Source organism: Sebastes umbrosus, chromosome 8 (genome assembly GCF_015220745.1).
Source record: "Sebastes umbrosus isolate fSebUmb1 chromosome 8, fSebUmb1.pri, whole genome shotgun sequence".
Taxonomy (NCBI): Eukaryota; Metazoa; Chordata; class Actinopteri; order Perciformes; family Sebastidae; genus Sebastes; species Sebastes umbrosus.
The window spans coordinates 1,244,812-1,257,254 of record NC_051276.1 but is presented as its reverse complement, the minus strand read 5'-3'; the positions used below and the strand labels follow the sequence as shown (position 1 = coordinate 1,257,254).

The window sequence follows — 12,443 nt, the reverse complement described above, 5'->3', positions numbered from 1 at the left end:
GGTTTAAAGTAGTCTATCACTTTCTTCTGTACCTGCTGTTTTTATTAAAAGAAATATGATGGGGGAAATGAAAAGGGCTGTTCAGCAGTCTAAAGTCATTCCATGCTCATGATGTATAAAACAAAACCAGCTGCGGTAACGAGATTAGTCATTTAACTGATGCAGGCATCAGTCAGCAAACATATGTATGCGTTCACATATTTGCATTCACATAAACATGTGGGTGGTGTTGATATGAACCACATATATTCAAGCATTAATGAGCTACAGTAGTTTCAAAAAAATATCATCCCCTCATTAAACTGCAAATAAATGTATATCCGATAAGGACCTCCAAGGTTTGATTAGATTAGATCATCATAAAACAACTGATTCTGAGAGGCTAAACTGAAATACATAAATGTGTACAGTAATGTTGCCTGGCAATCCTTCAAGCTGGCAGTGCACTTATTGGGAGAAGGCACATCGGGTACAGTTTCAGGTTTGGATTCTTAGACTCCAACATCACGGAAACCAACAGTAAGACATGCAAGAGACAGGGCCACTGCTCTGACAATATCCTTATAACCCCAGAATATCAGTAGTAGTAGTAGTAGTACACTGCAGAGACAAGTACCTGTGGAGAGCCTATATGAGATGAATGCACACTCCACGTTGCCAAACAGAGACACAGAAGACACTTGGGCCCCTGTACGAGCAGAAACCGTGAGGCAAGCAGAAAGGAAAAGCACAAATGAGACCAGATGTGTGGGACTCACCAGTTTGTTCTCTTGCAGGTAGAGTCTCTGCAGTTTAGGGCATCCTCTAGCCAAGGCCACCATGCCTTCATCTGTGATACTGTAGCACTGACCCAAGTGGATGTCCTTCAGCTCACTGCAGTGCTCTCCCAGCTGAAGGCAAGAATGACACATTACTGAGTATATGTAAGATTAAATACTGGAATCATTTTTATTGGAGTATTACTTTACTTTTCATATGGGAATAAAAACGACAAATGAGGTGGGCGTGTGAAAAAGGAAGCTTTGCAATTCTTGTGTCTCTATTCTGGATCTTAAAGCAGCAGTGGGTAGAAATGGAGAAAATATGATTAAAAAAGTTATTTTTATAAAACGGTCACTATATCCTGACAGTAGTACATGAAACAGGTAATCTGAAAAAAAATCATGATCCTTTGTGTCCTCCGGTGTCCTTCAGTGTTCCTAACGGCATCTGCAAGATTTCACAGACCGGAGGAAAACAAGCAGTCAGAGCTGATCTGGAGTCTGCTGTCCAGCTGCCGTCTATGAGAGCCACGAGTCAATCACTCGCGAACTCCGACCAAACGGTCAAACTAGGCAGCGCTGATCAAATATGAATCAATATTCTGTTACGTTAATGCCTATTTCTCTCCTCAGATGTTTTCAGAATCATCTTGTAGTGTACCGTTTAGCTGTAAAATGAGAAAGTTTGTCGGCAGCTATGTTGAGATCTGCTGAGGAAATACTAAGCAGCGCCCACCAGCCGGAGCACAGCCAATAGGAACGCTCTCTCTCTGAAATGACCTGTGATTGGCCAAAGTCTCACGTCACGTGCTAGATGTTTCTAAAATCAGAATCAGAATCAGAATCAGAATGGTGTTTATTGCCAGGTGTAAGAGGTATACACTAGGAATTTTCTTTGGCTTTGTTGGTGCAAGACAAACAGTATAATAACAAAAGAATAGATAAAACGTTAGAATAAAATAAGAATAAAAATGTACAATTTACAAAATAAGCTATAAACAAAAATAAACATGATATAAACAGATAGTGCAAATAGTGAGAGTGTATGAGAGAGGGGGAGAGTCAGTGCCGGCCTGAAAACAGAGCCATGAGGAGGTGCAGAAGTCTAGTTTTCTGTCAGAGCACTTGAATTACAATATGCTGAAAGGTTATTATGGAATTTATGCCCAATGATGCCAAAAATATACTGTCTACTGGAGCTTTAATGGATACCTTTTTTAGTGCTTCATCCGTCAGTTTGTCCTGGTTGCCCACATGCACCTTCACCAGCAGAGGGCAGTGTGTAGCCAAGGCAGACAAGGACATGTCACCAAGCTGCTTGCAGCGGTAAGCTGTGTACTTCTGCAGGCCTGGACAGTGTGAGGCCAGGGAGGACACACCATGGTCATGGACCCCTCTGCAATCTGAGATATTAATCTCAGTCACATTCTGCCTCCGAGAGGCTATTTTCACCAGGAGATCATCGTTTACCTGGGGGACAGGTGAACACAAGGAGAGATGAAAGTCTGTAGAAACATTATAAAGGTTAAGGATAATGTACAAATGACAAGTCCCAGATTTGATCCCAGGTGCAGTTCTATTAGTTCAGTTCATTTGGTCCGGACCAATGGAAAAAAGCTACATTGTTGCATTTTAGTTCTGATCTGGTTCCTGTTCACACTGACTTTTTACAAACAAACCAGAGGAGTAAACATGAAGTTACACAGACTGACAGGTAACTCATTGATTGAACAGTTTTGCCGATTGTCATTCTGCATCATCAGGACCCAAATGGGGAAATCAAATACCACTGACTGACAGAAGTTTATGCAACACTTTAATGCTTCTAGTGTTTATATTTATGTTCTATGATTAATAACTGATTATAAACATTATTACTATTATTAGACTGCAAATCGGCCACATGTTATGATGAATAATGGTAGAGACAGGACTGTACAAAAGCCCTTTTGCACGCTCCCAGATGACTGGTGCGAGAGCGCACAGACACATGTATGAGGCGTATTACTGTGGGATCGCTGTCACACACTTTTTAATGATTATTATTATTATTATTTTAACTGACAAACTACAGGGAGTCAGGTACAAGCACAGCAGTTTTTACAGCTTTTACCTATTAATCAGTGAAAATACCCGCGCTAACGTGCTTATATACATGGCCTTAAATACAGATCAATGAGATCACTCCCTGAACAGATTCACAATCAGCAGATGGATTTATTAGTAGTTTAGCTTTTGAAATCATGCTAAAATCACATATCTGTCAAACAATCCTGTGGTTGGTCCATTTGCTTTCACACCACAAACGAACCGCACCAGAGTCTGCTTGGAGGTGAACTGAGACCCACCTTTTCAGGCGGTCTTGGTTTGGCTGTTTGGTCTGCACCAGGGTTCGATTGACAGCTTTCACACCAGCCCAAACGAACCATACTAACCGGGCAAACGGACCTGAGTTTGTTTTAACCGAACCAAACGAGTTAGGTGTGAAAGCACCCGTAGGCCTCATTTCAAGCCAGAGCATTAACTAAATGTCTAATGTGTAAAATGTGAGAAACTGAAAAGACAAAAGAGTGTACTGCTCTACTGTAAATAAAGAATCATTCCTAAAGATAGTGGAGTCTCTCTATGTGCTTACTTGTTGTAGGCCACTGAGGTCGATTTGCTTCCAGAACTGGAAGTCCAAGCAGAGGTCCCTCCAGTACTTACACACCAGAGAGGCACACAGACAGCGCTCCTTCACTGTTAAGTGGGAGAGCACCTGCAAGAAGGCAAAGACGATGTAATACACAAAGACAAATCCATTCAGCATGAACACTTCCAGTCTAGTAAAAGCCATTCAACAAAAACTCAGATGCTGTGGCTCAGTTGTCAAAGTATTTAGTATGTTAGAATTGTACAATAAACACCAATTTATCTCTGACCTTAAGAAGGATGGAGGAAGGCAGGTGGTTGATACTTGAGTGATCAGCAGCGTCAGAACTTCTCGCCTGGCAGTCGTCATACTGATGCAGGCAGCAGGGGGACGAGTCTGAACTGTGGGGCAAATCAGCATGAAGACCCAACCCGCAGCAGCCATCAGCAGGTGAGGAGGAAGAGGAGGAGGCAGAGGAAGAAGAGGCGGAAGAGGAGGGAAGTGGACAGAGGGGAAGGTGGCAGTGGCCAGTTTCAGAGTTCGAGGCGGCTTCTCCCCCGCCTCCTCCCACTCCCCCGTTCTCCAGCCCTCCGTCAGGGGCAGCGAAGGCGCAGCGCGGCTGCTTACAGGGGGTGCACCTCTGCACCTCTGAGCACTTCCTCTTACACACCTGCACCCAGAGACACACAGATCAACCAGGTGGAATCCCATTTTCTTCAGGCAAGTCAAGGCAGGTTTGACTGTAAAGCCTTTAAACACGATTGCAGTGTTGAAGAACCTTACACAGCCCACATTATGAAGAACATTCAATCAAAACAGAACCTTTAGGAGCTATTTATTTGTTGTTTTTGTTTGGTTTATGAATTGGGTAACACTGTGGGCACCCGCGGTTATATATGTAGGTAGGTAGATATAGGACCGGCATGCACCTGGGTAGGCCTATGGTTTACCAGAGCAAGTGAGGCAGCGACAGCCATGATTTCTCTGTTTGCTTGCTTGTTCTTGGATGAATGAATCACAAGAAACACAGAAGCTTTGTATGGACTATGGACTTTTTTGCCTGCATATACCACATACCCATGGTGCGTCAGTGGCCCTTTGATTTAAGTTTCATTTTTCCGTTTTTTTTTTTTTAAATGTTGCTTCAAGTGTGAAGTTTGACTTGTGACTCCAGCAATTCTGCTATTACATCCTGAGAACACAAAAAACCCACTGTGTAATGTTTCACTATAAAACACTTGGACTTCTGTTTAAGCTTTCAGCTGATTTGAATGGATTTTTGTTACATACTATTAGAAACAGTTGGGCTGCCCTTATTCAGTTACGGTATTGGTCAGCAAACACATTTTAGTTGATAAAAGTCAATGATAGTTTTTAATGATCATTAGCCACTGCCAGAAGTGTTTGTCAGTGGTGTAAATCATCATTTTTCACAAATATTCTTTGGTTTTAATAAGATTTTAGGAGATCCTTCCACATGACTGCATTCATCTGGGGAAGGACTTTTGGAAAAATAATTTATCCGTCAGAATCCTATGGCTACTTACTAGTAACCTTTCTTAGACAGCCCTAGGAACCATTAGCAGCAGCACTGGTAAATCATGGCTGTTAAGGCCATCTGTACAGACTTGGATCTATGCTGAATCTTCACCATCTACAACGTTTGGTACTGTTGGTGCAGCTACCTACCATCTCAGTGTAGTCACTGGTGCAGCCAGGCACAGGTACAGGTATGGGCACGGTCACAGACACCCCAGCGGTTCGGAACAACACTGGTGGTGGAATGAGTTTGGCAGGAACAGCTGATAAAAGGCTCCTCCCTTGGCCCTCCCAGATAGCCAGCTCCCGCGGTGACAACAGGAACTTGGAGCAGTCCTCAGGAGATGCGAGTGTTGCGTATCGTTCGGCGAGCTTTGAGGCAGCAGCTGCTCCGATGCCAACTCCACCCACACCGGGAACACTGATTCCTGTGATGCTGTTGCGACGGCACACGCTGCCGTTGGCACCGGCCTCCAAATGGTCGCTGTCGTCGTCAAGACCGCTGCTATTGCTGTGGACAATGAAGCAGAGCATGCAAGGCAGCTGCAGGAAACAGTTCCTCTTCTTCTTCTTCCTGTGATGCAACTTGCACGTCCTTTTCTTCAGGCGGTAACCATTTTTCGAGAGAAGATGGCCCATATAGATGATTCAAGGAAACTCTAGAACAAACAGGAGGCAAATCATTGGTAAATATATTATTCAGGAATATTCTAAGGACTTTGAGGATCACAGTAGTGCAGGACTGGGAATCAGTGTTGGTTTTGTATTGGTGTCAATTCAATACCTGAGTTTTGGTACCAATACCAAAACAAGGCTTTTTTTCAGCGCCTTACTTTTAAACCCTTTTCTTGTTCATTTAACAAAACAAGACAAATATCTCAAACACGGCAGGATTTAATGTTGTCTTAACACAAGCAACCATACAAGAACTTTTCTAGACATAAAACCTAACATGGCAAAAGTTGTCCGTTAAGTCAGTGAATATCTATTAAAAGAGTATGTAAACAAGATCTGACAAAGCATTCGATTACACAAAAAGTACTGAGTTTCAGTCAACCCTTCAGTAGTGTGGTGGTGAAAAAGAGCAGCCTCACGTATCCTAAAAATATACATTGAAACAATAATTTTAAAACTATTTTTTAATGTAGCAAAAGAAATATTTGAATGTTAATATCAACACATAATAGAGACCTGTGTCAACAAATAGGGGAAAAGGTAAAGTTGGTGGTAAAAATGAATATAGTGTGTATATATAAATACACAAGAACTATCCACATCCACATAGTATTCCACATCATTTTCCCTTGCTATTCTACTTGGAACAAAGCAAATTCTCTCTTTGTGTTTCCCCGTAGAGAGTAATTTTGCTGAGCTGGAAGAGTAGTAGGGGTGTAACGATACATCGATAAGGATCGTTATATGGATTGAATGATCAACGATCCAATATCCCCGATGCAACGTGAAAACATTAGTATTGTCATCTTTAAGATGTGCCTTTATTTTGAAATTCCCATGGCATGTCTGTGTCACCATTTCCATCCAATTCCTTCCTAAACATTCAAATAGTGCTTAAATGTGGCACTTTATAGTGAACAGCAGGAGGTCTATTTTTATTCTTTTTATTAAAAAAATAATTTTAAATGTCTGGAATAGCCCATGTCAAATCATATTTTAGTTTTTTTTGTGAGTTGATATAAATGTAACTGATAGTGTTAAATGTTCATAATGATCGCAGGCCCCTGAATTGAAACGAATCAAAATCGTAGCGTGGCAGACTTTTTGATATCAGCAAATATCATATTGTTGTCCAAATGATCGATTAGAATATTATATCGTGAAGAAACTAGCAATTTACACCCCTAAGGAATAGTAACACAAAGAGGATTTTTCATACTAAAAAGACTGTAATTTCCGGAGTCTGAGTCAGGCAAATCAAGTGTGTAACTTGATTTGCCTGACTCAGACTGCTGTAGTCTCATATTATCTTCAGCTAAACTTCCGAAGGCATTATTGCACAGAACAACGACGGTGGATACTGTCCCCCATTTCTGACATTGGAATCATGTTAGAAAGAGATTCCTCCACAACCAGTATGGACAAAAGCAACAATTACAGCAACCAATAACTTAGTGTACATAATGACATGCGAGTATAGTATCATGATAGACCTGAGAGAAAAATGTGAGTCAAGGACAAGCAAGAGATAAATTTCTATATATATATATGTATATATATATACATATATATACATATATATATATAATACTAATACTATGTAATATAATACTGAAACAGTTGGGAACATATATGATGCTGAAAATAGACTGATGGTAGTTAACACTGTCTTTACACTCTTATCCCCATGTAGTACACATTACTAGAGTGCACACCGCCATCCTAGCTTGGTATTATAATGAAATAATGTCATATTTCGAGTGTAAACTAAGCCTAAACCTACAGTATATCAAGCAACAAAGGAGTAGCAAGCGTTATAGCCATGCTGTAGAAACCATTTGACTTGTATTCACGTTATTTGTATGGTGAATCCATCACTTGTCACATGTTAACATCCTGATTGTGTTTCCTACGGTAGAGTACTAAAGAGCAGATGTGTTCCTGTCATACTAAAGCTCAGCAAGGACCCAGCAACGATGCATCGTCTGGTTGCAGCCCAATGACAAGATGTAAACATTGAACAGGTGGCCATTTGTTTAGCATAACGTTACACACACACACAGAGAGAGAGAGAGAGATAGTAGTGGTTACGTGACTGGGGTTGTGTCTGGACAGGTTTCTGTTTAATCTAACAACCTATTGACCCCCTGCTGTAGAGAAGAGGAGCCGGTTAACGGTCCAGTGCTAACCCAGTGAAGCAGCCTAGCTTGCTCCATCACTACCATGCTAAGTTAGCTGTAGCTGTAGCTCTAATATGAAACATCTCTCACCACTTCACACGGTGCTCCCACACTCCGCACGGTGCTCGCATATTACTGCTCTGCTGCACGGCCGAGAGAAGTGCTGACAAGTCCCGGCAGTAGAGAAGACGTGCTATGGAACTAGCGGAGTGTTTCCCCAACCAGTGGCAGCTCTGGCTCTGCTGCTCTGAGGCTGGAGGAGCTGGAGGAGCTGGAGGACAACACTTCCGCACCGAGAGGGCAGCGGGATGGAAGCCGACGAGGCCGATTCGTAATTCGTCATGGGGGCTGGATCTGGATGAAGCTGCCTGCTGCCTGCTGCCTGCTGCAGGCTACAGGGCCTTGTGGGAGAAGTGAAGCTGAGAGTAACTTTGGCTCAAGTTTGGAGAAGTCGACGGTACCAAGAATAAATGCTCTAATAAATACATTAGGAATTGCATGCAAGCTGTAACTCTGCCTCCAGGAAAATTCATTTGGGACTAGCTTTATGGAGAAATTAATTGGCAGAAAATATGGCTAGTTGGGGACAATTTTTTCCTTTGTAATAAAGTTATAGAAGTTTCCTTTAAAATTTTGCATCACATGCATCCAGCAAAAAAAGACATTGGAGATTTAGAATTAATATTGAGTACTTTCTGTGAACTATAAGAAGAAACAATATGTCATTTAATTTATCAGTGTACAGTATGTATACCAGAATATTTTGGCTGGATTCTGAACATTATTTAATAAGGAAAACTGGGCAAACAATTCAATTTCAGGAAAAGGATATTCTTATGTGTTTTTAAGGTAATGAGAAGGGAAAAGATTTTGTGTTTTTTGTACAGTTAATTCTATTTTGGGGAAAATTCCACATACACAAGAAGAGACGGGCAGACTCCAAAACTAATTATGATTTTTTTTTATCAAGAACTGAGACAATTTGGCACCACGATAAGAAGCATTAAGAAATAGAAGGCAATCAAAAATAACTATGTGTTTGATCAATTTATTATGGACCAATGAGAATCTATTCTGATTTTGTATTACTTTTTCTCTATATAGATGTATTGCTTTTATTGTTGTTGTTTTTTTAATGTACCCCTGGCATGAGCATCTTTTGTATGAATATATTGTTATTGTATTTATATTTTCTCAAAATTAAAACTTTGGCTCAAGCAGGCCTATCTAGGACCACTTTGAGCATGATCATATTTTTTTACATTTGAGACTTTTGCATTGATGATTACATTCCAGTCTTTGTCCCAGATCCAAATGTTTATTTGTTTCAAAGACACCCCAAACCCCCAAAGCATTACCAACAAGGAAAAGTGGGCAGCTACCCAAAGGCCCCCAGGTTGGGGTTATTAGATGAGTTGTAAAATTTGTAAAAAGTTGTAAATTTTTGTATAAAACTCCCTTTTTATGTGTCTTGGTTAGGGACCCTGTATTAATGTTTTAATAGGCTACCTTTATTATTTCAGTTGATAATACATGGTGCATATTTCTAATTAAATTTGATGATGTCACTAGGTTTGTCTTGGTTTGGACTTCAGACTTCAAAAGTTTAACAGAAAGCCTGCATTACAAACTGTGTGTGTGTGTGTGTGTGTGTGTGTGTGTGTGTGTGTGTGTGTGTGTGTGTGTGTATGGAGACAGGGAAATATGGAAGATGCTGTTGAGCTGCATTATAGGAAAGGCAGACTCAAGTGTTTTGGGGGTTTGACCAGCCCATTCTTATTCCCAGGGCGTCAAATACCAACACTTTGTCACGGCCGTCGCCGTTAGATACCAACGCACAAGACACCCTTTAGCGTCTGTATGTAATGCACCAGGCTTTCTATTAACTATAATGTAAACCCATCAGCATCAATATAAACGCTCAGGGAAAGTGCGCCGGGAGTGTGGTGACCTATAAAGAGCAAAAAGACACACACCGGAAGGACGGGAGGGGAGTTGGATGGGTTCAACACACACAAGGCTTTCATCCAGCCAGGAGCCCGCTGTTAGCGTTCACAACATTCACTTTCATTTTCACTAATGTAGTTTTAAGCCCAACCATGTAGTTTTTTCCTAAACCTAACTATAGTGGTTTTATTGTCTGAACCAAAGCATGTGTTTTTGTTAAATTCACAACATTAAGCACGTGTTCACTGTGACCGGAAAGTGACACAGAGGGGTCTGACAAAGCGTCAGTATATGACGAGTTGGCGAGTTTATCTTTAAATGTATTTAATCTGCACAACAAGTCAATTTTATTTATATAGCTCAATATAGCAAATCACAAATTTGCCTCTTGGGGCAAATGGGCTGTTGTTGTTGCACTGATGTCAATTTATGTTCTGCATCGAATATTATTTATATTCTAATTTTATTATTAAAATATGATTAACTATTAATATCTACTACTTTACTTTGCTGTTCACTTTACAGTGACATTTTATGTCCTCTCTCTCTCTCTCACACACACACACACACACACACACACACACACACACACACACACACACAGTTTATGGGCGTGTGGATTTGCAGCCACCAGCTTCTTCAAGGCTGAACGGCAACTCCCAAAATAGCAAAGCGACTTCGGGAAGCCTCAGAAAAAAAGATGGCTGAAGCAGTTTCACCCATAACTCGACAAGTAACGAAAGAAGATGAGGAAAGCGGGAGCCCTGCTGTCCATTATCATCTAGAAGACGTCGAAGACTGTCTAATTTACGACCGGCATGGAGTCTCCGTTCCGTTCAGGAAATTATATCAAGACAGGAAATCGGTCCTAATTTTCGTGCGGGTAGGGAGAACACTTTGTTTGGCTTAACTTTGCTGATGAGTCATAAGGTGCACTGCCTGAGGTGAAATCACGAGAGGCTTATATGAAGCACAATGAGCCTCATAAAGGTAGAGGAGGCAACAGGTGAGCATCAGGCTGGACAGATGCCCTTACAGCTTCCCATGATACGACGGCTGCCAGATCATGTCCGTAGATGAAGACAGAGGGCTGAACATATAGGTGCAAGATGAGAGTTTGAAAGAGTAATGTAATATATCATATAACTGTGACCTATTAGCTCATATAATGCATGTCCCTGCAGAATTTCTTGTGCTACAGCTGTAAAGAATATGTGGAGGATTTGAGCAAAATACCTGGAGAAGCACTGGAGGTGAGTCCTGATCCACAACTAGGAACGCACTGGAAGTAACACAGATCAGAAATTATACCCTATAGTGATGGATGAATAATTATCCAATAAATGATTGATTCTGAGAACTCCAAAATGTGATGTGTGTTGTTGCAGGATGCTGACATTAGACTGGTTGTGATTGGTCAGTCTGCTTATCATCATATAGAGGTAACTCATTTAGTGATTATTATGCATCATTTCAGTCTGTAGATGAGTCCTATCATGCTGATTTAGTTTTCAATCTCATGTAGCCGTTCTGCTCACTGACGGGGTATCCTTATGAAATATACGTGGACCCGGAGAGGTGCATTTATCAAAAGCTTGGGATGAAGAGAGAGGAGAAATTTACAGACTCAGGTAATGCAATAACAGTATGAGAGCATAAGCCAAAAAGCATATTCTGAGATGGTGAAGAGTTTAATCTGTGTGTGTGTTTATGTACATAGCGCACCCTAGTCCCCATGTGAAGTCTGGTATCTTTATGGGACAAATGAAGAGTATATGGAGGGCCATGACGAGCCCTGCATTTGACTTCCAGGGGGACCTGCATCAACAAGGTGGAGCCATCATTGCAGGACCAGGTGATCTTTCCTGTCTCTCTCTGTTTCCCTGAATCTCTGCTCAATCTTCATTTCTCTCTCTGCCTCCACTCTGTTATATCTTTCTCTTTCTTCTTTCTGCAGGCTCTCAAGTTCATTTTTCCCATTTTGACATGAACCGCCTGGATCACATGCCGATTGACTGGCTCCTGCAGCTCGCCGGAGTTCAACAGACTCTGGACTTCAGCGATAAGCCAAAGATCATCCATGTGTAGCCAGCTGGTCTGCCTGAAAGTGTGCTTTATCCCGCATCGCTGTCGTATGCAGGGATGTACATGTTGCTTGTTACATCACCATTGCTCACTAACAAATTGCTACAAAAAGAGTTTGGGCACCATCATTCTCTGTAAAAACTTTTTTGCATCCCAGTATTTCTGAGTCTATTTATCATGTCTGTACTTGTTAGCCGCCTCATGTCTAAATATTGGATAGGTGTGACTGAAACAAAAGTGAAACTTCATTCTAGACCTTGGAAACAGGAGTTGACAAAAACAGAATCTTAACTCAAGGTCTCCTTCCAGCTTTTTGCAGAGCCCCCAATCACATCTCATGGGCTGATGAAGTCGAAAGCTCTGGAAAAAAACAGTAAGTGAACTGAGCAAAGTGCCAATGAACAACATGAAATGTGGTAAGAAAGAAAAAAGCTCTGGAAAAAGCTTGTAAATTGTCATTGAGGTACTATTGTTTGCTTTTCAAAATATAGCCTGTAGTGTGAAAGCATGAGTGGATGAGTGTGTAAGAGGGATATGAAAACATCACTGTTTAATTGTCACCATTTTATACCTGTTATATTACTAGGGCTGACCCTAATGCTTCAAAGCTGCGACCGTTGCCAT

At 41.2% G+C, this 12,443-nt stretch overlaps 2 protein-coding genes across 4 annotated transcripts in view; one reads left to right on the top strand and one right to left on the bottom strand.

Moving 5' to 3' along the window:
- Nucleotides 1–9,293, bottom strand: part of fbxl17 (F-box and leucine-rich repeat protein 17) — a 293,136-nt gene extending 283,843 nt beyond the window's left edge. The window contains exons 1-6 of one of the 3 annotated variants that reach the window (XM_037777242.1): nucleotides 7,878–9,293; nucleotides 5,083–5,591; nucleotides 3,683–4,063; nucleotides 3,397–3,519; nucleotides 1,974–2,231; nucleotides 759–890 (exon numbers count right to left, since the gene is read on the bottom strand). In XM_037777242.1, coding sequence (XP_037633170.1) covers nucleotides 759–890; nucleotides 1,974–2,231; nucleotides 3,397–3,519; nucleotides 3,683–4,063; nucleotides 5,083–5,571 — 1,383 coding nt within the window. In that variant the 5' untranslated portion in view covers nucleotides 5,572–5,591; nucleotides 7,878–9,293. The remainder of the gene's footprint in view (nucleotides 1–758; nucleotides 891–1,973; nucleotides 2,232–3,396; nucleotides 3,520–3,682; nucleotides 4,064–5,082; nucleotides 5,592–7,877) is intronic. The other 2 variants (XM_037777243.1, XM_037777241.1) reach the window with 2 other exon arrangements.
- A 1,064-nt stretch (nucleotides 9,294–10,357) lies between these two features.
- prxl2c (peroxiredoxin like 2C) lies at nucleotides 10,358–12,190 on the top strand. The gene is made up of 6 exons (XM_037777261.1): nucleotides 10,358–10,617; nucleotides 10,919–10,987; nucleotides 11,123–11,176; nucleotides 11,260–11,365; nucleotides 11,455–11,589; nucleotides 11,692–12,190. The coding sequence occupies exons 1-6, from the start codon at nucleotides 10,435–10,437 to the stop codon at nucleotides 11,820–11,822; spliced, it is 678 nt and encodes a 225-aa protein (XP_037633189.1). The 5' UTR covers nucleotides 10,358–10,434; the 3' UTR covers nucleotides 11,823–12,190.
- The last annotated feature ends 253 nt before the right edge of the window (nucleotides 12,191–12,443 follow it).